The sequence below is a fragment of the Anolis carolinensis genome, chromosome 3, assembly GCF_035594765.1.
Source record: "Anolis carolinensis isolate JA03-04 chromosome 3, rAnoCar3.1.pri, whole genome shotgun sequence".
In the NCBI taxonomy this organism is placed as follows: domain Eukaryota; kingdom Metazoa; phylum Chordata; class Lepidosauria; order Squamata; family Dactyloidae; genus Anolis; species Anolis carolinensis.
Window position 1 is genome coordinate 72,826,654 of NC_085843.1, and position 26,660 is coordinate 72,853,313.

Genomic DNA, 26,660 nt, shown 5'->3' on the forward strand with positions numbered 1-26,660 from the left:
CATTTTGGGGTATGAGCAATGTATGGATACAAAATGGCTTGTGTGAGCACAGCAATAACATTTGCATATAGATATGTTTATACAGAGTTTCCATGAGTCACTATGCCAGGATGCCATTAAGACCCTTTTCTTCTACACTGCCATATAATCCAGATTATCAAATCAGATAATCCACATTGTTGTGAAATGGATGATACAAATCTATACTACCATATAATCCAGTTCAAAGCAGCTAATTTAGATTTTATATGGTAATGTAGGGGCCTTTCTACACAGGCCCTAAAATGTGAACGGAACTGGGATAAAAAGGGGTGAGAGGGTTGCTAAATAATGTTTGCCAAAAATGCACACTGAATCATATTAATGGCTGAAAAACACATGTTAAAAAGGTGTGCTCAAAATCTGATTTTGGCTGGAAAATGTGCTTATTTGTATGACTGTACATCCCTGCATTAAAGTAAAACACGTGATTTTGTTCCTATACACTGGTGTGGACTGCTCCAGCACATGTCCATATTTTAAAATCCTGAAATAGCTGATGAGGGCTGTAAAAAATGGAGCCTTGGTCACCCAAGTGGCTAAATAGAAGCACAATTGGAAAGTAATTCCCACGATAACAATCTGCAATCATTCCTTTGTTCTGATGTTTTTGAAATTGAACAGAGCTTGAATTTATGAAATGGGTACCAGCATGGGAAGTAAGTGACCCCAAAGGGAAATGGGGTTCATGAGGGGAAAAGTAACAGTAGCAGGAGGGTGAGGAGAGATAATGTCAAGATATCTGCTTGTGCATATTACGATATCTGCATCAGTGCTTATTAGGTCAAGCACATCTCAGAGAGTAAATTAAGAACAAAAGTAAGCTTCTCCCAGATGTCTCCTGTCCATCTTGTGGATTTCTAAAATCCATGACAAACTAGCATGTCAGAATGCTGGGGAGCATTTACTGGGACAGACAGCTCCATGTTTGGACTTGCTGCCAGGGACTGCGATTTTTTGCCCCACTTATTTGTCCCAGATTATGCGGCTGTCTGTAAGCACCTGAAAAGTGGACTGAGATTAACAGTAGTGTAACACAGTTTTGATTCTGTGTTGTTCTAGAAACAAATGACAGAGCACAGAAATATAACACTCTGAGAAGCTCTCTGGTCAGCTACCACTTGCACTTACACATATTGACTATACAGTTTAGGACACAATCAAGCTGCATTGGCAGTCATAACATCATTATGATACCATCCAAACCACGCTCTAACACAACATATGCAGGTTGCCAGAAAAAATGAGCAGAATATAGTGCAACTATAAAGCATCATGTAGCTTAATGAACTCCAGATTTTCCCCACAGATTTGTTGCATGAATCCTCACATAACAAACAACACCTATCACACAATGAACATGTTAAGTTTTCAATTCCGTTGTCCCATAGTTTGGCAGGAGCAGGTGACAGTAGAAAAAGATTTAAGTCTTGCAAGTGGGGCAAAAAATTGGCAAGGGAGATTTGAAACTGCCATAAACACAAAGCAAATCTAATTCTTGCAATGCAAGCTCATGGATGACACTCCATTAACCAATGCAATGCCATATTGTCATTTGGACCTCAAGTGAGGGAAAATCATTGTGTGAGCACTTCATGATGAAGCTGACATTCAGAATGTCCCACTGTTAAAAATAATTTCAATAGAACGGGGAGAAGTGTGGACTACTGGCAAGGCCATTTAAGCGGTCGCTGGTGGCGCAATCATTCTGGGGGTGCAGTGAGGCCCCCGGGAGGATGGCGCCACCCCCGCCTCCTTCTTCGGACCTTGCAGGCCTTCTTCGGGTCTTCTTCAGGCCGCCCGGCCCACCGGAATGGCCGACGTGGGTTCCGGAGCCTGCGTCAGCCCTTCTAGTGGGCCGGGCGGGCCTTCTGGATCCCCCGTTGGCCTTTCCGGTGGGCCGGGTGGGCCTTCTGGATCCCCCGTTGGCCTTTCCAGTGGGCCGGGTGGGCCATCTGGAAGCTGTCTGTTGGAAGCAAGGCAAGTGGGGTTTATTTGTCTGTGGAATAATGTCCAGGGTGGGAGAAAGAGCTCTTGTCTGTTGGGAGGCAGGTGTGAAAATTGTAATTAATCACCTTGATTAACATTAAATGGCCCTGTGACTTCAAGGCCTGGCTTCTGCTTGCCTGGGAGAATCTTTTTTTGGGAGGTGTTAGTTGTCCCTGATTTCTTCCTGTCTGGATTTCCCCTGAGTGTTGTTCTTTATTTAGGCATTTCCTTAACCCCTCCTTATTATCCAACATTTTCGCTTATCCAATGCTTTTATTTTTCAGTGACTGGTTTTGGGGGGGGGGGTGCCAAAATTTCTGTTCGCCTATACTTGAAAATTACCTTGGACCTGCTCTGACTACAGGATAGCACTCTAACCACACATGTGAGATCAATCTCTTTATATATCTGTGGAATTTCCAGGGTGACTCAAAGGCTGGCTGTTTCCTGTCTGGGGGAATCCTTTGTTGGGAGGTGTTAGCTGGCCTGATTAGCTGTTCAATGCTAATCAAGGTGACCAGTTGCAACATTCACACTTGCTTCAAACAGACAAAAGTTCTTTCTCCCATCCTAGGCATTCCAGAGATATATAGACTTCACTTGCCTAGTTTCCAACAGGCCTCACAACCTCTGAGGATGCCTGCCATAGATGTGAGTGAAACATCAGGGGAGAGTGCCTCTGGAACATGGCCATTCAGTCTGGAAAACTCACAGCAACCCAGTAAGTACCTAGTAGTTATTGCATGTCTTATTTTGGTTGCAAAAGATAATATGGATCAACACTGGTAATTGTGTTATGACTCATGCATATATCTCCAAATAGTCATATAAGGAGGCCATAATTGAGGCAACAGTCCTGAAAATGTCACTTATGTAGGTATTCCCCCAAAATACTGGGACATGTGATTAAAAACCAACCTCAGGTCTCTGCCCTATAAAGAATTTCTTCTATCAGAGAGAAGATAAAAACAAAAGCATGCCTGAATACACACAAGAAACATCTGGCAAGAAGGTGGAAGACACCTGACTTTTACATAGTTTTACATAAAGTGTAGCTTCCAGTGGTTAGAAAAGGTGCTAAGTATTGCCATCTGTGTGTACTGTGGCAAATATGACAAACTCGGGACTTTTTTTTTTTTGATTGGATGCTTCATCTTCCCCATGCCAACATATTATAATGGAGCACAACAAACATTTTAAAAATCCTTATTTCATTTGTCTAGAGAAGTGTCTGCTGTTCCCCTTCTAGAGCTAGGCATGTACATGCAAATTCTCAGTGCAAATGCATATGGAGTGCAAAATGTTCAATTTCACACTAGGTCTCTATTAAGTAAAGAATAAATATGAGACCTGACTTATTTTTTCCAAAAACAACTTGTCCCCGCTTCTGGACAAACACATTTATACATTATACACACGTTTTCTTATTGCTGTTCAGTTGCAATTAATGGGTAAAATGGTATTTTTGGTAGCTTAGCAAGTGACCCTCAACATTTATTCACCACATTGCTTATTCTAACAATAAACAGAAAAATAAATCAGCTATTTTGCAATTTGGCATTTGCTATACCTGCAGACGGAAAAATGCTGAAGGTGGCCTATGTAAAGGTTGGTAGAGCTGTCCAGAAGACAGCTGGTGGCCACAAATAATCATAAGGGCTGTGTGTGATAAACACCCTTCTAACTGCAAACAGAATTGCTCAAGATTATAGTCTACAGAGCTTCTTCAGGAACAGGTGTGGAAGCCTGCCTCTTGCTACAGCCATATTGCCAAAGCAAGTGTTTTTTTGCTTGAACTATATGGCACACCAATATATCTTTTCATATTATAAGCACTATACAGGAGAACATTTAAACCTGAATTAAACTGAAGAGGCGGTTGCTATTTTCATGACCATTTGGAGGGAAGGGGGGGGGATTTCAAGCTAATAGGCCTTAGCTACACCTTGCAATTTTTGTCTAGACAACATTGGGATAGAGGAGACCCAATTTGAGCACTGGACTATGGCTCCGTCTGCACTGCCATATAATGCAGTCTCATAATGCAGTTTAACTACATTGAACTGCATTATATGGCAGTGTAGACTCATATAATGTGTCCTGTTTTGCTCTAGAAACAGCCTTACAACACCAGCAAAGGTAACAAAAAAACTTTTACTTCAGCAAAATAATAATAATGCAAATGGCAGTAAAGGAAACAGAAGATAAAGTTCAAAAGCAATGCAAGGTCCTACAGCAGACATGAAACAAAAGTCTTTTGCACAAGTCTTCACAGCAGACAGGAGCAAGAGTCTTTGGCAAAAAAAAGTCTTAAAATATACAAGAACAAGAGTCTGTTGCAAGAAGTCTTTTGCAAAGCCAGCTCTGGATCTGTAGCATGGAAATTGGAACACAAACAAACCAAGTAAGTCAGTTGCAGCCAGCACTGATGACTGGCTTTGCTGCTAATTTATAGCCCTTAGCTCCTAGCACAGATGTTTCTAGGGCAAGGTCTGATTGCTCAGCATTTTTGCTGTGATTCTAGCTCACTTTCTTCTTTCTTCTTTTGCCCTTCACCGCTCTAAAAATGTAGGGATTTGTAGTATGTTCTCCTCTTCTCCTTCCTCAACACTTGGCCCCAAATCTCCAAGTGCTACCTCTTCAACCTCCTGTTCTTCCTCCTCCTCAGAAGCAGAAGAGTAGTCCACAACATAATGCAATTCATTGCAGTTAAACTACATTATGAAACTGCATTATATGGCAATGTAGATGTGGCCTTAGACTTTATTTCAAATCCTTGCTCAGTTATGGAAATTTAGTGGGCGTCAAAAGACTGGAAAGCTTTCTATACAACCCTTCCAATGTAGGGTCACCAATAAGACTCTGGTCTAACAAGCTTGTCACACAACTGCCGGAATCACCCCATATTGTCAGGGGCTGTGGGGAAATCAGCACCGATGCCCCACATCACCCGGTTCCTGTTTCAGCTGATTCCATGGGGGGGGGGAGTGCTGATCTCCAGCTTCTCCCCATGGCTTCTTATGGTAACACGGGGAGTCTCCCATGTTGCCACAGTGGTGGCATGCACTGGCGCTGCCCTACATCACCCACAGAGCTGTCCTGGCATCATTTGATGGGAGCCGATGGGCTCCGTAGGTGATGTAGGACAGAGCCAGTGAATGCCGTTGAAATCTGCCCTTTGTGATGAGACTGCAAATGTCCTCTTATAAATATATAAGTATGGGAGAGGGATGAAAAGGCAAGACTAGAACTGAAGAATTACATGTTACAACACACACTTAACAGCAAAAAGAAGACACATGTGATGGGGCTTTCATAATTTTCCAAGACCCAACCTATAAATCTTCTCCTCATTCCAAGCCTTGTGATGTTTGTGCACCAGATGAATATCTTTTTACTCAGTTCCCTATCACCCAATCACCCCCTTGAGGGCTCCTGATTGTAGAGATGGAAGGATATCTTCACAATCCGAAATCTTACTCCCTTCTTAGAGTTTATAAGCTTTCAATAGACAATGATCTGTTCCTGCATAATTCTCCAACAAAGGCAAGATGACCATGGGGACAAAGCTGTCCTGACTTCCCACTAAGTCCCTTTATTAGCTGACATGGGGAAATGGCATTGTAGGCCAATCCCTTGACTAGCATCAAAGGACACACCAAAGTAAGTTTTACAGCAAAATAAACAACTGTGTCAATAGGGATTGACACTTACAGTAGTGTATTTTTTGTAAGTCTTCTTTTAGTGTGTGCCTTGATGCCAGAATTGAACATGGATAAAATGTTTGAATTTAGCCTAAAAGCTGTCTAGTCCTCTGATTATTTCCTAATGTTCTCTCACATCTGCTGATTTCTTTGTCTTATGCCATTCTAATTATACTGGCCTAGTGCTTGTTTCATTCTTAAATTATAGCAGCATAGTGAGACTGTCATATCATCACCAGTTCCTCTTGGTGGCTATATTTTGGAACCACACTAACATTATAAATATAAACCCCCTTTCCTGTTTTGCTAAGAGGCAATGTCTTTTTATTCTGGCAGGGTTTTTGGCAACCAATTAGTTTCTGCATAAGAAGCTTTTCACAGGATCTGTGCTTTCATTATTTATGTGTTTTAGACTGTATTTTGTGTTTTTATATGTGAACTTCTTTTGTGTTTTCCTTTTGTGTGTGTGTGTGTGTGCATATACAGGCAGTCCCCAAGTTACTAAGAAAATAGTTTGCGTAGATTTGTTCTTAATTTGAATTTGTTTGTAAATCAGAACAAGTACACTTTTAAATGTAACTCCAGCCAAATATGTGTGTAAGAGATACACACACACACACACACACACACACATATATAATGTAACCTTTGGCTAGCATAGGAAATAGTTAACATCCCTGTGGTGTCTGTGCCCCAGTTCAGAAGATTTCACTGTACTTCCTGTTCCTGTGATAATTGGATTTTGAAAAATGTGGCTTTTGATGGAAACAAAGATTGGTGCTAAAGCTTCAGTGGAGACCCCTTTTCCCCATTAACTCTTTCAGGAGTGAATTTTTCTTCCTAGGGCAAGATTTCTCTAACTTGCTCTTTTCTCACCCCCATTCTTAACTATGAATCATTTGTAAGTCGAATATTTGTAACTCGGGGACTGCCTGTACACAAGATATAAATCAAATAAAGAAAAGATTTTATAGCCAGCTTATTGCTTTCCAAATGGTATAACTTAGCCCCCTTCTATACTGCCATATATCCTAGGATCTGATCCCAGATTTTCTGCTTTAAACTGGATTATATGAGTCTTCACTGACAGATAATCTTGCATAAGAAGATAATCTGGGCTCAGATCCTGGCATATAGTGGCAGTGTGGAAGGGGTCTTAGTTTTAGTATGTAGTAGTATGTGTAGTGTAGTATGTTTAACTTAAAACTGAAACAACATAGATGTAGAATGGGAAAAGACAACCATAGCTGTTCATTAACTGCTTAATAAGTAAGCAGGAAGTTTGAGAGAATTATTTTTGCACATCAGTCTGACATACAATGCTGAAAACTATCCCACAAAATGTTGCATTTTACAAGTTCAGCATGCATACAATATGTTTTTCACCCATAAGCATTTCAGTTGCCATACCAACTGGATCTATTCGTTCAGTTAGGTCATTTTTATCTCACCATTCTGGAATTTGAAATGGCTGTTTAAGAGCAGCTGGTGCTTTAGCAACACAATGAAAATCAAGAGCATTTTTCAGGAGAAGTCAACACAGAATATTAAAATACTAATATTTGTGACATAAATTAAATGATAGTGATTTGAAGCCATCTATTCATCTAATTAGACAGTCCTGGATTGAAACTTTCACTTCAGCATATAATGTGCTGCATAGCTATGGTTAACTCACTTTCACTTCTTCACTAGTCAGGTGGTGATAAGAGGCAAAGTTCTAATAGGGGGGTTGTGTGGTGTACAAGCATAGCTAAAATAACTATGTGGAACACTGCCTGTAAAATTGGATTATACCACTGTGCAACCAGTCCATGTAAATCACATCATATCAACTGCACAGTCACAACATGCAACAGTTGACAAGACTTTGGACAAGGTACACTGGGGGGTGTGCTATTCTACGTAAAATGGGTATGCTGACAAAATATCACTGCTGCAACCATAATAAGAATACAGTCCTTGTGTAACATCCGAAAAAGTGAAACTGTTGGAGTAAAGGTAAAGCTGATATATGTGATCAACAAGATTCTAGACATAGTGGCATAACTCACAGGATTGTTACTCCAATGAATTCAATTATAATCTAAAACATCTTTTTGACTTACTCATAATCTGTTGATGCTTCTATCATTATTTACTACTATGTGTAAGGGGGAGGTTTATGAAGGTTCCATTCTTATTTACAGCATTGGCTCCGCAGGGTACTATTTTGTCTTCAGTGTTATTTAACATATGTAATGGGTTGGGCACAGTGTATTCCCAGGCCTTCCCACACAGACTCTTTCCTCCAGCCCAAACTCAATTTATGTTGTTTGTCTTATCTCTGACTAGATAGTAGTCACAAAGTATTAAGGGCATAACAGTGTTGCATTTAACACACTGGGAGTCAAATAACAAGATAGTTCCCATAATTATCATAGCCAGTAGAAAAAAAAACAACTCAAAGTATCTTCAGCTCTTATTAGAATAACATCAATTTTCTCTTTAAAAACAAAACATTAAACTTGTTTTTAAATAATCAAGAAATACACATAATTCAGAAAGAGATTCAATGCTACGATACCCATACATACCATGGCCATCATCCAGAAATTCTGTTATTGTTGCTGATGTGCATTTGGACCATGGTTTGGAAGCATCAATGCTTGTTAAAATGGAAGACATAAGTCTCTTGTCTTCCATGGAACCAAAGTTCTCTTCGCAGAATTTGGAATCGTCATGGGAAAGTCCAAGGAGATGCCCTAGAAGAAGGAAACAGTAAAGGATAATATTTTACTGCTTTAAGCATACATTCAAAGACTAAGGTCTCTTCCCAAATCTGATTGTTTCCACACCTATTTCAATCTTCATCCCAATCTGGGACTCCAGTATGCTTACAACACTTAAAATAAACATTGTTAAAAATGGGCACAGTGTACACCTAGGCCCAGGCTCACAGACTTTGTCCTCTAGCCCAAAGCTATTTTTTTTAGGCAAAATGAGTAATTATTTCTTCTGGAAGTTTAGAAGCTGTATAACTGCCTTATAAATTTTATAACTACCCATCTATTTATCTAACATCATTACATATCTAACACTTTTTTTCCAAAAATATAACTTTCAGATTTATTTTTCCATTATAACAGTTTTCTGGAACACTGTACTGCCCCCTGAGGATTCTGGGACAGACACACCTCCCCCAAGATCAACACATTTCTATATAAAGCAATTGGGGGGAAATGGGGCTGGATGACATCAGTATTCTGCATGCCCCTCTTATGTTTCGAAGGGAGATATATGTGTGCCATAATTTGTGCAGTCCTTAATTTGTTATGCCCAAAACTTCTTAACATGACTGTTCTCTCACTTTGATGCAAAGAGTGGGATACACTGGCTATCATAAGTTGCACCACACAGGTAAAGTGATTTTTCATGGACATTTTGGAACAGATGTATCCAGTTGACGGGGGTGGGAGTGCAGTTGTGTATGTTGCAGAAGCACAATGATGCATCTTGCGGCAATAGGTGTGCATATTAACTCTTTTTAATATATTTCTATGATGGTATTGAGTGTATGGAAAAGGATAGTGCTTGCAGAGTGTAACTCAGTTGGCAGATATTTTCCTTATACTGAGATATACTGTGCTGTCTTCGTATATGTGAAACATGGCTTCTGAGATCTAGAGGTATTCCCAACAAATCTTTACAGTTACACTGGTTACAGAAGGACCTATGCACACGTGCCAGAACATAAAGGTTTTCAAATTGTTGTAGGTCCATGTATGCCTAACACAGAGGGCTTTGTAACATCTTTTCCCTCTGTCAGTGCCAAGCACTTTTGAAAGACCAACCCAAAACAAAGGATGTCTTTAGGAAACATGAAGATGACACTCACTTTTCTGTCTCCATATCTGATGTTATCTCAGAAAATGTCTCAAAGTTATGAAACAGGAGGCACCAGGAGATATTAGGTGTTTCAAAGGAAATCTGGCCAGGCTACACTCAACACATCACTGAAATTTGTGGTACTGATGTCATATCGTATTCATTGGCAAGTTGCAGTGAGTTTTTTCTGACAAGTCCAATCATATGTTACACATGTCTTTTTAGTGCTATCCAAATAAAACTATATTCCCACTCTCAATTCAGCACTAAAGTCAAAGCTATGAATATGATTATTGTTCCTAGTATCTGCATTGAGCAAGCTAAACAGCTCATTTTCCTTTGTATTGTTCCAGTTTTAGTATATGTGCTGCCGAAGCGAGCACTCACTTTCCTTTGTTAATGCTTCCTCTATGGAACTCTGAAGGGTAGTATAAGAGTGGTTTTCATTCCTGCACACCCCAGTAGATTACATTTCCACCTGCATCAGGCGATGAGCTTTCAAAAAAAAAACAGATAGTTTACAATGAGGAACATTTTCTCTGATTTCAGGGTAAGGCATCAATAACTTTTCCAGGAGTAGTAGTAGTAATGTGCCTTCAAGTCATTTCCAACTTTTGGAGATTTTCAGGTGAATCTATTTTCTTGACAAAAATTGTTCAGCTGTAACCTTCTTCTGAGCTAATCTTGCCCAGTGTTACCCAGTGGGTTTCCGTGGCTGAGCAGGGATTTGAAATAATAATAATAATAATAATAATAATAATAATAATAATAATAAACTTTATTTATACCCCGCCACCATCTCCCCAACGGGGACTCGGGGCGGCTTACATGGGCCATGCCCAGAACAATACAATATAACAAAATATAATAGAACCACAAATCATAGCACATTTAACAACACAATAAAAGAAAATATACACTACATTAAACAAGATCAAAAGAACAATAAACCTAATCTCCAGATCCTAACACAGCACACCAACTCCATGATGGCTTCCAGAAGTTGTTTTTGACAATTTATGGGTGATTCTTCCAAAACTGGGAAGGGGAGAGTGAACCCAGTCAAATCTGAAAAGTAGTCAGAAAGCCCTGGAGGATGCCTGTTGTTTTTGGGCAGCAATTTTCCTGATCCTATTTTACGAAAAGAATGGGCAACAACCCTTGATTTGCAAGTTTACTACTGCTATGCTACAGTCAAAATGCTTTTCTGCATATTGTGAAAACTGTTTTGTAAGCACTGGAGGCAAAAAGCGTGGATGAGGACATATTCTCTGAAATTAAATCTTGGTACGTAAAGACTCTCTGGACTGGAAGTTCTAAAGAAGATTTGTCTTTTCCAATAAGGGAGCATATACTCTATGAAAATAATGTAGTTTGACACCACTTTAAATACCTTGGCTCAGTGCTACAGAATCCTGAAGTTTATAATATGGGGAGGGAGCACCACTTTTCAGCACAGAAGGCTAAATACCTTGTAAAACTGCAATTCCCAGGATTCCACATCATTGATCCATGGCAATGTAAGCATTAATTCCAGAATGTAGATGCAGAGGAAATTAAAAAGCGGTGCTGGTGCATTCAGGTGCCAAATTTAGATCAAGTTTAGTCCCTAGGTCATCCATGAATTAAGCTGATGGCCTGTTTCAGGCTATGTAACTCCTCAGCAGAGAAAGTATATAGTCTGACTATATTCAGTCAATTCAAATCTGTAACAGGAGAGCATTGGTGTCAAGTTTTGCGTAATGTCAGATACAGCTGGTCAATCAGATGATAACTTTTAATCAGACTACTGCAATATACTTCCTTTGAGATCACCAGAACATTGCAGATAGGGCAGCATTATGTTGCCCTAATGCTGACAAGGACAATAAGAAGTTACTAAATTCCACCTGTTCTAAAATAGTGAAAGTAAGCTACAGAGGTCTAATTCAAGGTGATAACACTACAGTATCAATTTCAATATAACACAGGAACTAAGTACCTAGGAGATTACTTTTTCTTAAGCCCCAAAGAAGGACTTAAGATCAGCATAGGAGGATCCAGTAACATAGCCTTTGGAGCTACCACACATGGCGTGACCTTCTTGATGGTAGCAAGAACCCAGATGGGATGCTTCCTTCTATCAGAGATTCAGGTGTCCTGAACTTCTCTTTACTCCCCAAGAAATCTAGTTCCTATTTCTATTTTCTTTTCTTTTCTTTTCTTTTACAGCAAAAAAGGAATGTGTTGCACATTTCAGTTCAGCACTAATTAAAATGAAACAATCTGCTTAAATACAGTGCATTCATGCAATACAGCTTTGAATTTTATGGTTTTGTTCTTTGAAAATATTTCTTTGATGTCTAGCAATGATACAAGATTGTAAAGAAAAACAGGAATGTAAGATTACACAGTCAGCAGCTAGCAGGGCAGTGACTTATAAATGAACAACATTTGGAGTATGTGTGTTATATTTACAGAGACTGCTAAGTTCTTGTTGATTTTCCATTAGCTAAATCAAAACAATATGTTAAGGATTTATTCCACTCTTAGTTTGCAGTTTTATTTGTGTTTATTTCTTTCAATGAGACAATAGACGTCTCTGGCTTGGAATTAAAATAAATCAGACTAAAGAAGCCACTAGATTCCTTGCCGCTTTACATTACATAGTTTTACTTGCTAATTTAAAAATCTTGGAAAACTTGATAATGATATTTTGCATTTGTCTTACACCTACTGAGGATGATTCAATTGTAAAACTTTAGATCTGGAACAGTGGATCGGATATAACATCTACAAACATTTCCCCAAACTATGGGATGCATACACACATCAGTAATGATATAACACTGGATTTCTTACATCTACTCAATGGGGGCCTAAATTATCTTGAGGTTTTTCAACTCTGTAATTCCATTTGTTTTTGTTATTATGTGTCCTCAAGTTGATTCTGACTTATGGTAACCCTTTCCTTGGATCTTCTTTACAAGATTTACTCAGGGCAATCTGCCATTACTTTCTTCTAAGGCAAAGGGTGTGTGTGTGAATTTCCAAGAGGGTTTCCATGGTTGAATGGGGATTCAAACCCCAATCTTCTGGAATTCTAGTCCAACACTCAGACCACTATACCACAGTGAGTCCCTTCAATAATTCTATGCATTTTTTTTTAAAAAAACACACACACACATTTAATGATACCTTTTTAGTATTGATATTTATGGCTAAGTGAAAATGACATATAATTTTACCAGTGAGCTAATGTTTATACTGCAGTAATGTTTAAAGTGGTTTTAAAAAAGCAGATCAGAGGAAATGTCAACTTTCTCCAGTGCATTCCATTTAAAAAGTAGCTAGTTCTTCCTTATATCCTCCACTATTTAAATGATGGAAACAGTGAATAACTGCTCTACTAATTCCTCCTTATTTAGAGTTCAAGAAAATGTAAGTGATAATTTTATGCAAGTATGAAAAGAAATGACACACTAAAACATGATTTTTAACCCAAGGAATGTTTAATTTCCCTGATAGGTACTGAGCATTCAAGAACACCTACATCTCATGGAATTTTTTCCTTATTTCTGGCTACAGGGGTGTGGCTAAATAGGCTGGGATTGATAAATCAATTCAGCAAGCGTTTTGGGACACACGCCGCTGCCCCAACATCAGCGGATAACCCCCCTATTGCAACAGCTCCAATGTACTTTGAACCACATTATGTGGTCAGTGAATTGCATTGAACCAAATTATATGACGGACTTGCTACATTACACTAAAACCCAAGAGGAAGTGGGTTAAAACAACCCACTTCCTCTTGAGTTCTAGTCCCCCAAGCCAAATCCTGAGCTTCTCTGGGTGGGGTGGCTAGATGACATTCTGGGCCAAACAAAGATTTATCTGGAATGTCGTCCAACCCCCCATTTAGCCCTCCAAATTTACCGGAGGGGCCTGCAGGAAGGGCCCTGAGTATAAATTGCCATATAATCCAGTTCAATCTGCATTATAATGGCAGTGTAGATAGGTCCACAGTCCCAGTAAGTTCTTAGTAATAAGAAAGCTACAGTACTTGTGATATGTTTATTCAGAAAAATCACAGTTTGCATGAAGTATCTGTTTTCCAGTGTGGCCATGGCCTTTGCCATGATTTCCATATAGAATAATTTAGGTAGGAGGGAGTGAGATTACTTTTTAAATTAATTCAGCAACTAACATGTGATCCTCTTGACACTCAGGTCTATGCAGTAACTTGATTACTGGGATACATACAGGAATTCCTTTATTTGGAAAGCATTTGGTGAAAGCTACACAGCAAAGGATCATTTCTGTTATAGGGTGTATCCCTCAAAACATTTATAGCAGAATAGAAAAATGTAGCCCTTTAGAGATTTCAAGAGACTTTAGATCAGTGGTTCTTAACCTGGGGTCCCCAGATGTTTTTGGCCTACAAATCCCAGAAATCCCAGCCAGTTCACCAGCTGTTAGGATTTCTGGTAGCTGAAGGCCAAAAACATTTGGGAACCCCAGTTTGAGAACCCCTGCTTTAGATCCTATCAGCAATATCCACCATAGTCAATGATGAGTGCTGGGAATTAGTCCAACAACTGCTAGAAGGCAGCTTCCTTTCTACCCCTGCTCCATGCTGCTGGGCATAAAAATACATACTGTCAGCCTATGACCTAATCAAAATAGCACAAAAATATGGACAGCAGTCCAATAACCTCTTCATACGGCCATTTCGGGCTGTGCCGTTGTGCCAGTAATTGCCAGCGAAAGGGAAATTGTGCGGGGTGGTTTGTGGCACCCCGTGTGCACTCCCCTCATCACAGGGAGGGGACAGGAGAGGGTCCTTTGGATCCCTTTTCCTTCCCCCATGAGAAGGATTGCCCTGCCACCCTTTCTGCCATCATACAGCAAAAGGGGATAAAAGCGCAGGTAGCTCCATCAGAGCTACTCAAACTACACTTTCCTCCTCATAGTGGAAGAGAAAGCGCCTTTTGTGTGAAGAGGTTCCAAGTCACAGTACTCAAGCAGAGCTCATTAGTAAGACTTGCCCTTGACCCCTTTTCATTTTCTAACAGTCTCATGCTCTGAACAGCTTTTGGCAAATGGATATAACAGCCATTTAATTTCCAGTTGCAGGCATTGTGGGAAATTAATACATTTCCCCTTCTTAACAACTCATCTCTGCTTAGGCTTCTATAACTCCTTTTGGTGGCTTTGGTGGGCCCATTAAGATGTTTTCTGTAACTTATCTCTCTTTAGACCTGGAACATGACCTTTTGAAAATGATTTGCAAATTATCACTGTTTAAACACCTTGATACAATAGCTATGCTAGGATCCTGAACAGTTCTTCCTCTAGTTGAGAGTATTTGCTTCATTAGAAAATTCTCCACATACTCAACCCTGGTTTTATTATTCCACTACATTACAGCTCCCATTTCAAAGTAAAATTTCAGGAATCTGGCTTCTGAAATTTCACTGGTTCCTGCTGTTTCAGTCCTAGTTGCTGAAGCAGGCAAAAATGCTGCATAGATTGAAGGCCATGCTTAGCACTTTGGGTTGTTAATGCTATGATGCCAAGTACAGAGGTCAAGCCCAGTTGAATACTTACTGATTTCCTGAGGGCTTGGAGACTGATATTTGGCTGGAACTCATGGCTTCAAGCACTGCTGCTTGTAGCTTTTGAAAACATGACTTTGCCTAGTCTAATTATTCCCAGAGGTGAATTCACACAGAAATCAGCACAGAAAGCCTTTAACCACAGCCATAAAGATGCTGTTGTGTCTGAGGCACTTCCCTAGTCTCTGGCAGAATAGTCTATTTTGATTTTAACATGATCTTACACTCATTAAGCAGAATTTTGTGTTATGGCAAAATCAGATCCTTCTTTCAAAAAAACATTTCAAATGCCCAAGCGTTAAAGTCTTATAGCAGCTCGGTAGCACTGAAATATCGTGTTACCTTGAGCTGAATGCAGGGCTGGCCCTAGAATTATTTGCAATGGCTGCTTCAAATAGCCCATTTGGGGCATCATTAAAAGGTAGCAAATTGGTAGATATTTTAGTTATTGTTGGCACAGATGAGGAGAGCTGTTTTCTGCATCATGACCAAAAATAACTTGGCTGGCTTTGGATATCACAGACCATGAGCAGGGGAGTCTACCATGTGCTATTCTGCTTCAGGCGGCAATATATCTTGGGACAGTTCTGATGGAATGAGTTTACTCTTCTCCATAAGCCACCTGTAAAATAGCCTTTTTGTGGGAGGGAATGATATTGAAGCTATCACATATTCAGCAGGTGGAAGAAAGTTAGTTGACCCTCTAAGTTAATGAAAAGATTTTTAGGCAAGCAGAAGAGCTCTAGCGATAATATAAACTGTCTGTTCTAGCAGCTTTTTGCCCAATTTACACCCAGAATTTCAGTTCAGCAGGAGTTGATGTCTCTGCCCTATTGCTAACCTCTCTCCAAGCCTTAATGCTGAGTGCTCATATTTTTTTCTTACTAGAGCAAGCATGTGTACAAGGGCTTAGGGCAAAAGCTCTTAGCACCAGATATATGAATTGGGAACTGTACAAAAAACTAACAATGCAAATGCATTAAATATTTTCTTCCCACAGATGTCAGAAGAACAGCTGTGGGTTAATTATAGTCTTTGGTGTTTTTTTTAAAAAGAAACCACAGAGCCCGATTCAGACACCTGGACATTTGCCCAAACATTATCTCTCTCTGTGAAAGAAAAAGATGAAAGCAAGACATCCTTCACAATTGTTTCTTTTGCCCATAGGACTCCAAAAGATTTGCTCCTGTCTAGCCTAAGATTTGCTCTTATCAAAGCTAACCTGACAACCCTTCAACTCAAAAGACTCCCCATTCAGTAGTGGTATATAAAAAAAGTGACTGCTGGTTTTATGGTTTCTTACCAAAATATTATTCACACACATTGCAGTGTTGGTAATTTGTAAGATTAAAATAAGGTGCTATACACAAAGCTGTGTGCATTTCGAGCACAGTGTGCTGGCATCAGAACTATATCCATATATGGATAACTGAATCAAAGAAAGCAAAAGCCAAACTTCAGTGCACCTGTTACAGAGAGTACAATTTTTTTTCTGTGCATAGAAACACCTCATGACAATAAAATCAGGCAAACAAAAAGCCAGGCCAGAAACAAAACATTGCTCAGGAAATTTTGTTCTATCCTCTTGCAACCCCAGTCCTGCAACAGTCAAAGCATACCCTCATACCCTCATTACACACTCATGTTGATTTGTTACTACTTTAACTGCTGTGGTTCCATCTTCAGGAATCTTGGTATTTGTAGTTTAGTAGGTACTTAGGGCTGGTTACACAGACACTATAATGCAGTTGGAAGTGCAATAAAACAAAGTAGTTTCACTGTGAAGCAGCTACATAAACACCCCAGGAATTGGTGTGAGACTGAGACTGATCACAAATTGTGGATCAGACTGGACCCAGGAACTGTATTATCCATGGCTAGGCAGTCACTGGAAAATGCAGAGATATTTTGTTGATATACTCTGATCGGCTGGAGCACATTATCTGGCTTAATCTGGACATTCTGGTGAGTTTTTTTAATGCACTGTTTCTGGCTTGATGTGCACTGCAGCATGTATTGGAGGTGTATGTTTTGTGGACACCACACCCTTAAACCAGCTTCAAACTGTATTATAGTGTCTGTGTAGAACCAGTCTTAGAATTCCCAGAGCTACAGCTCTGTTGCCCTTTGTTCCATCCCCCAGAGGTTTGGTTTGCATTTTTCATAGTTGTAGGAATAGCATGTTTGCATTTCTTCCAGGGCTGTTGCAGATTCTGCAGCACCTTGATGGCTAGCCATTAAGAGGTTTGCAACCAGCATGCAGGCCTTTGCTGCTTTCAGTTTGCAAAGCTCTGCTGCTTTCAGCTTGCAAGTGTATCTTTTTGTTCTGGAGACCGCCCCTTTTCCTGGGGAAAGAAGGCTCCATTTTGAGAAGCCTCTTGCCTTCTAGACTGAAGAAGAAAGAACTTAAATGTGCTTGTGTGGCCAAGCCAGGCCAACTCTGACAAAGCCATCATAAGTACTGACCTGCCTTTAAAACCAGTGCTGAGCATAAATAGGGAAAGACCTGTTCTTTCTAAAAAATAGTAGCTTAGCACTGGGGCAGAGAATATCTCAGGATTTCTCTGCCACTGGAGGAAGTTCTACCTACTTCACTCAAAAACTAGCTTGGAGCTTAGATAGCTATAGACCTGCTCTTTCTGATAGCCCAGGGCTAGGGTAAAGAGGATCCCAGGATCTCTTCGCATTTGGAGGAAGTTAAACCAGCAACTAAAGGGGAAAAGCAAGAAAGGAACATCTGCAAGGTTTTATAAGTTGAATGTTTATATTTGCAACCTTAACTACGTGTGCCAAGTCTGTCATAGACTTTGTGAAAATAAAATTTTGTTTGATTGTTCAACTTGAAGTGCCTTTGGTTACTGGGATTTCCAGAGCCTCTAAGTAAGGCCCCGCAGTTCACCTGGGCAAAGGAAGAAGCACATCTCAAAGCTTTAAAAGGTGCCTGGGTGTGACGGCATACCCTCCCCTGAACCATTGGGCTGTGAATTAGAAATTTAAAGCAGACAATTCTAAACACCTCACTAAAATATGACTCCTTAGCTACTATAGCAGTTAAAATGACCTGAAACCTGTATAATTCTGTTGAAATGGTACCATTTTATTTACAAGTGACTGTCAGCTAGAAAACTGTTATTATATATGATACTCTTGGCCACAGATTAGTTCTACTTGATTCTATTTTCCATTCTCAGGGCCCATCTACACAGGCCTAAAGCATGTGTTTTTTTTCTGGATTAGCCTGAAGGTTAAACCAGTTTAACCAGGTTCACTCCAGGTTTAAAAAAACCCTGCAAAAATCAGGACTTTTCAATAAGCTTTTTATCTTTATAGGTATGAGGTGTTTGGAGACTGCTCCTGAGATCAACATCCGAGCACATCACGATCTCAGGAGAAGTCTCCACTATGATCCCACCTCTGTGGTCTCAAACAGCCCACGGAGGAGAGAGGGCAATGTCATCTCCCCCCTCCCCAGAAATGCACCTGGAAAGGGGGGAATTCCCCATCGAAAGCTCTGTTATCTTATTTCCAGGTGCAACTGAATGCTTTGAAGCTTCTGGCCTTGGTAACTACTTAATTTTATGTTGCTTAAAATAGAAAAGGGGGGGGGGGTAAAGGATGGCATTGCCATCCCTCCTCCAGAGGTGGGATTGTTGTGGAGACTGTTCCTGAGATTGTGGATGTATTATACATAGCATTGTCAACACATCCTTACAGAGCTTCATAGCTCTCTTTTACTAAACTAGGTATGATAAGCACTCTATAAAATACTCTGAATATATTTAGGCCAATACATTTTTCTATACACATTTAATGTAGAGCAAATACATACCAGTTTTGTGCGTGATTGCACAATAAGCCTTGTGCCTCACCCAATGTGAAACATTCAAATAGTTCCCCATACCCTAAATCAAAAGTGAGACTAAGGGTGCTATGTGTGTTTGCAAAATGCATTGGTATTAAGGACCAAGCTAATGCATCCCATGAGAAGGTGTAGCTCAGTTCTGCAACTAATTTTTACACTAATGTGTCATGTCCCAAAAGGATTCTGGCTTCTGCTGAATACTGAGGTTTTGCCAAACAAAGTAAAGGCAAAAACATTGTTCTGTGGTGCTTTTGGAGCAGGGTGAAAAATGGGACTGCCTGAGGAGAAGAGATAGAGGCAGCCCAACTATAAAATGGGACCAGTATGGGGAAGGACATGTCTTTTTAATTCAGTAAAACACAAATTCTAAATGCCAAAGTAGAAGTCCAATAACATTTTTGGAAAAAAATGTGATCACTAATGAGACTGCTGGACCTGCACGACAAGTGTGTTCCTGACTTTATCCATCATCATTCTGCAGCAGACATACTTTTTCTGAAGTTGAGAGGAGCAAAAACATGTTTAACTTCAGCCTGACCCCATGAATCTTTCTTCACATGAGATTTCCCTTGAGGTACAGACATGATTAAAGTCTGCAGAAAGATCAGTTTAATAATTAAACCATTTGACTCGTATTTTTTGCTCTCTACTACAGATGCCTGGTGTGATCACTCTCCCCTTAATACAGTATCTCAATAAAGGCTGGAAACGGAAATCATTTTTATTAAATAAATAAATAAATAAATAATTTATATACTGCTCTTTTCCCCCAGGGGGACCCAGAGCGGTCTTACATAATGGCAAGATTAATGCCACATATAATACAAAATATAGTAAAAACAAACAATCGTAAAAACACACTTAACAAACAATATCATACCCCATTAAAACAGTAAAACACTGTGTGACCGTTACAACAGGGCCAGTAGCATTGGGCCAAAAGTCAGACCTAGTCTGTATTCAACTTCACATTAATCCAATGAATACATCAGATTATTATTATTATTATTATTATTATTATTATTATTATTATTGATTATTATAGATTATATCAACCGTATCTTAGGATGGGCCAAAAGCTTGGTCCCACATCCAGGTCTTCAGCTGCTTCCTAAAAGACATGAGTGAGGGGGCTTCCCTAATCTCCCTTGGCAAAGAGTTCCACAGCCGCTGAGCCACCACCGAAAAAACCCTGTCTCTCGTCCCCACCAAATGCACCTGTGACGGCGGCGGGACCAAGAGCAGGGCCTCACTGGAAGATCTTAATCTGCAGGGCTGGGATTTCCGGGAGTTGTAGGCCAAAAACATCTGGGGATCCCCGGTTGAGAACTACTGGTCTAGCCAAAGTGATTTATTTTACTAAAAAACATATTTTCTTTAAGAAATGCTTTAAGTAAAATGTCTAAAGCTGACATCCAAATGGGTCATGCTTATATCCTCCTCATAGAGGGCATGCTGTACCACCTCATGTTGCATTGTCATATACTGTCCTTTATATTTTAAAATATATTTAGGACATTATTGCCTAGTGGTGAAAGTTGTCAGCTAAACAAGCCTTACAGTCGAACAAGCTCTAAATACAGATGGGAGAATCTCAGTTTTACTCATGTTCACATTTTTTCTACCACTGAAGGCACATCTAGACAGCCCCTTAAAAGCAGGAGTTTCCGTATTTTCAAGTGGGATGTCCAAACGATGCCCCACGTAAAAACAAATTCATTTGCCACAAAACAGGAAAACCCTGCTTTGTAGCAAATTAATTTGATAGTGGATTAGATCCGTGCCTTCTTGAAGGGCACAGGTTGGATCCACTATATCCACTATCTGGACTGCCCCCTCAAAAGTCTTGGACTTCTAAGGGGGCAGTCCAGACAGCCGCCTTGAGTTTTTCAAGCTGATTTATCTTGGAAAACTGTGAGGACACCAACCCTCTCCCCAATCTCCCCAAAGCCTTTAAAAATTAAAATAACTTGAGACTTCCGGGTACGGCGACATGGCGGCTGGCTGAGGGCTCCATGAGCACCAGCTTCCCGGTGCGTCCAGGTAGAGCTGAAAGCTCCCCCTCTTGAGCAGATTGAGGCTCAAGAGGTTGCTAAACCCATTGGAGCCCCGCCGAAGACCCCTAAGAGCTGTTTTCCCTCAAGGAGAGCAGTCAAAGGGGTCCGGACGAGGGACCAGGGGCTGGCGGACGGGACGAAGCTGCGCGGGCGGTGATCCGTTCCCGCAAACAGCCGCCTAGTCGTACTTTTCACCAAGAAGAAAAAGAGGACGAACATGAAAGTGAGTGTACGAAACAGAAATCTATATCTGGTGTATGAGAGAAGGCTTTTAGGAATAGAGGAAAAGAAACTGAGACTACCGGCTCATAAGAAAAGGAAAGAACTTAAGGGAACTTAAGGGAAGCCCAAACACAGAAGACGCGGCTTTAAGGAACCACTAAACCCAACTAAACCCATTGGAGCCCCGCCAATGATCCCTAAGAACTGTTTTCCCTCAAGGAGAGCAGTCAAAGGGGTCCGGACGAGGGACCAAAGGGTGGCGGACGGGACGAAGCGGCGCGGGCGGTGATCCGCTCCCGCAAACAGCCACCAACTAAAGGATCAACTAAGAAGGTTGGAAAATTGATGAACAGACTATAGATTAAATAGTCAACTTAAAGACAACCAGAAGTAGTTATACCCAGAAGAAATATAAGCAACGGACATACTTAATTTACCCAGGGAATTTGGTAAAAGCTGCATATACACTCCATGCAAGGAAGGGGGGGGGGGGAAAGGGAAAGCCACGAGAGACTAAAAACCTCGGCCTTGGGAGATCAGATTAGAGAGCCACAATCGACCTTGAGAAGATTGTTATGTCTCAGGAGCTGTCGCTCAGATAGTCTGGCAGAACTTTGGCAAGGTCCTAACAGCGTCCAGAGTACAGCACGTGATATCGGGCTCGGCTAAGGGAGGACCCGGCAAGAATTCGCAGAGCACAACAGGAAGGGAAGATAAAGGGGGACGGAGCAGAGGAGGAGGGGAGTAGTGGCAAGTGGCCCGGATAGAGGGAGATAGAGAGCCCGAGAAGGAAAAGCGATACACATCTAGAGCAACAGAGAGGCAAAGGCACTTCCAGACAGGTTGAAACGGAAAGAAACCCGGGCGGCAGAGACAACAACGGACAACAAAATAAACCCAGACTGATCCGGACGGAGCCAGGACGAGAAGCAGATGAGGGATATCGACAAGACCTAGGACGAGAAGCAGACGTTGGCGAGGACGAGAAGCAGATGGAGGTGCAGGGACAGGCGAGGAGGAGAAGCAGACGAACGGAAGGAAGGACAGAATATAAGAAGTTGGGGAAAAGAAAAGAAGGAGGTAGAAGGGATCACCAACCAAAAGGCTCTAGGGGGAGCTCAAAAGACTAAGTAAGTTTAATGCCACAGGAGAAAAAGGAGGGGGGAGGAGACTCAATATTTTTTCTTTTTTTTCTTTTTATTAACGGACTAACTATTAAGACCCTCTAGGCTCATCCTTTGGAACAGTAGATTTAAACTAAAACTAGGCCCAAACGACCCTACCCTCCAAACTCTCCAACTAACTCAACCAATTGAGAAAACCAAAAAAGAAATGGCTACACAGAAAGTAAGAATGGAGGACAGGAAAATGTTCGAAAGAAGAAATTCATTACCGGGGGACCCAAATCTAAAAGACATTATGAGGGAACTTCAGAAAATTACAGAAAATCAAAGATTGTTTCAAGATCAAATGCTAAACATGCAGAGGGACTTATCGGATGAACTCATAGGAATGAAAAAGGAAATGAATGAAATTCAAAAGAGTATTAAAGAAATAAAAGAAGAGGAACATAAGATGGAAAAGAAACAGGACAAACACGAACGAAAAATAGACATTTTGGAAACGAAAAATGCAAAACTAGAAGCAAGACAGGAAAAAATTGAACAAAAAGAACTAGACCTCCAAATAAGAATAAGAAACCTCCCAGAAGAGCCAAGAGAAAATCTGAAGCTAGTAATAACCCAACTATTAGCAGACCTGACCCAAACTACAGATGAAGAAATGGAAGAAAACATCGACCGAACCTTCAGAATAACAACAAATTTTTCAAAAAAGAATCATGTACCAAGAGATGCAATTGTACAATTCTCAAAAAGAAAACTCAGGGAGGAAGTACTTAAAAGCAGTAGTAAAAACACTATTAGATACAAAGGAGAAAAAGTTACAATACTTAAAGGATTTCCCACAAGTACAATACAAAAGAGAAGAAAATATCTCTTCCTCACTGAGGAACTGAAAAAAGACAGATTAGATTTAGATGGGAGAGGAGGGAAGGCATGATGACAACATATAAAGAGGAGAGATTTTGGCTAACGACCGAGGACAAAGCCAAAGACTTCTACAAAAGATTAATGGAAGAAACAACGGAACCCACCAAAACCGGACAAGACAGCGATAGGAAGAGAAAGAAACCTAGAATAATCTCCCCGGAAAAGACTGAAACTAAGACTAATCCGCCAACCCCGGAAATGGAGCTACGAGAGGAAGATGCAGCCAACCAAAGTTAAACTATGGAATTAAAATGTTATGTAAATAATATAAATGGCTTAAACTCCCCCAATAAAAGAAAAATATTATTCAACTACCTCAAAAAATGCAAATTTGATGTAGTGTCTCTTCAGGAGACCCATATACAACAGAGACATTCAGGGCACTTAATCAATAAAAATATCGGTAATGAATATATCTCATCAGCCCCGGAGAAAAAAAGAGGAGTAGTAACATACATAAACCCCAAATGGACATCAGAATTGGCCTTCAAAGATGAGGATGGGAGAATGATTGGAGTAAAAATTAAGATCTATAACAAAACACTCTTATTATGTAATGTATACACTCCAACTGGCCCTAAAACAAATTTTATTAAAACATTAAAAGATAAAATAGCCGAACAAGAATTTGAGGAATTAATAATAATGGGAGACTTTAATGGGATAATTGATCCGGATTTAGACAAAAAAGGGGACGGTAACGTGGGAAAGAAAATGAAAAATGGGAAATTACCGATAAATTTTCAAAAACTACTACAAGACTGGGACCTAAAGGACGCCTGGAGAATCCACCACCCGTTAGAAAAAGATTACACTTTCTTCTCTAACAGGCATAAGTCATGGTCCCGCATTGACATGACATGGATGTCAACATCACTAATATCCAAAATTTCAAAAATCAGAATCATGCCAAGAAGTTACTCAGACCACTGCCCTATAGAATTTATAATAAACAAAACCCAGAAAACACGAATTTGGAGACTAAACGGTAACTTGTTAAAATCGGAGGATGATATTATAAAGAATAAAAAAATCAGGGAATATTTTAGGATAAATGACTCTGAAGAAGTCACGCAGCAAATATTATGGGATGCCAGTAAGGCGGTAATGCGGGGACACTTTATACAACAGAATGCCCAAAAAAATAAACAGAGAAGAGAAGCCCTTAATAAAGTCTTAGAGGAAATCAAAATCAGGGGAAAAAAACTAAAAGAAACCCCAGGAGATAAAAGAATAAAACAAGAACTAGAAATCCTAAAGAAACAAAAGATACGTCTAGAAATGGAAGAGCTGGAAAAAAATTAAGATTTATTAAACAACAACAATTCCAGTACGCAAACAAATCAGGTAGATGGCTGGCTTGGAGGATTAGAAGGAAAAAACAGTCCCAATATATACCAGAAATAAAAGCAGAAGGTAAACACTACACCACAGAACAAGAGATAGCTAAACAGTTCAATAAATTCTACAGTAAATTATACACCAAGGACCAAATAAAAAAGGAGGAAATTACTGACTTTATAGGCAAGCAAAAACTAGCCAAAATAACGGACCAACAAAGGGAAGAACTAAATAAAGAAATTTCAGATCAAGAAATCAAAAAAATAATTAGGAAAATAGATGGGAATAAAGCACCAGGCCCAGACGGACTCACGGGGATATACTATAAAGTCTTCATTGAAGAACTAACCCCATATCTAAAAAAAATCATGAATAGGATCCTAGATAATAACGAAGTACCAGACTCGTGGAAATTCACTACAATCACAATGATCCACAAAGAAGGCCAAGACCCCCAAAACGTGAAGAACTATAGACCTATTTCACTCTTGAATCAAGATTATAAAATATTTACAAGCATTTTAGCGGATAGATTGAAAGAAGTCTTAAAGGACTGGATCAAAGAAGAACAATCAGGATTCCTTCCGGGGAGACAATTAAAAGATAACGTAAGGGAAATTGTAGATATCATTGAATATTACGAAAAAAGCAATAAGGAAGAAATAGCCCTATTAGCGATTGACATGGAAAAAGCCTTCGACAGTCTAAATTGGGATTTTTTCAAACTATTAATTAATGAATTAGATATGGGGTTTAAATTCAACAATGCTATCAACAAAATTTATGACAAACAAGAGGCTAAAATAAGAATAAACTCAATAGAGTCAAAAAACTTTAAAATTTCAAAAGGAACTAGGCAGGGCTGTCCTCTCTCTCCCTTACTGTTTATTTTTGCACTAGAAACATTAATCAATTCGATTAGAGATGACACACAATTAAAGGGAGCAAAAATCAGAAAGGAACATTATAAGATTAAGGCATATGCCGATGACTTAATCTGTATTATAGAAGAACCAGTCAAAACGGTAGGAAATTGGCTAAATAAACTGGAAAACTTTGGGAAAATTTCAGGACTTAAAATAAACAAGGACAAGACCATTTTCTTAACAAAGAATATGACTGAGAAAACACAGTTGGAATTAACAACAACTTCAGGAATTAAAGTCAGTAAAAAAATAAAATATTTAGGTATAATACTAACAGCCAAAAATTCACAATTGATAGAAAATAATTACGACACTAGATGGAAAGAAATTCAAAAAAATTTAGAAATTTGGAAAGATCAGAAACTGTCACTCATGGGGAGAATAGCGGCAATTAAAATGACAATCCTACCGAAGATGCTTTTCTTATTCCAATGCATCCCGATAATTAGAAACACAGTAAGATTCAAAAAATGGAACAAAGATTAAACAAATTTATTTGGTTGAACAAAAACCTAGAATTAAAAGAGCATATATGATTGATGAAAAAAGAAGAGGGGGATTGGCACTTCCAGATCTACAATTATATCATGAGGCCTGTGGTTTAATGTGGATTCGAGATTGGACAATGTTAAAAAAAACCAAATTATTGACGCTAGAAGGGGCAGACCTCCGTTTTGGATGGCATGCCTATTTATGGTATGAAAAAAGAAAAATAGAAAAGAATTTTGGAGATCATTTTATTCGGTCATCCCTAATAAAAATATGGGATAAGTATAAGAGAAGAATATTTATGAAAACCCCCTTATGGGTCTCCCCCTTAGAAGCATGCCAAAGAAGAGAAACGGGAGGAATATCCTGGCCGAAATACAAAGACATACTAACCAAAGAAAAGGGAACTTACGAACCCAAAACACAGAAGAGGTTAAGTCAGGACTTTAAGAATATAGGGTGGTTCCAATATGCCCAAATTAAAGATTACTTTAACAAAGATAAGAAGACAGGATT

General features: G+C 39.7%; 1 protein-coding gene across 1 annotated transcript in view; it reads right to left on the reverse strand.

Moving 5' to 3' along the window:
• adamts5 (ADAM metallopeptidase with thrombospondin type 1 motif 5) overlaps positions 1-26,660 on the reverse strand; it is a 74,949-nt gene that overhangs the window by 17,105 nt on the left and 31,184 nt on the right. Inside the window, exon 3 of the mRNA XM_003219046.4 lies at positions 8,309-8,476. Within this exon, the coding sequence (XP_003219094.1) occupies positions 8,309-8,476 (168 nt within the window). The remainder of the gene's footprint in view (positions 1-8,308; positions 8,477-26,660) is intronic.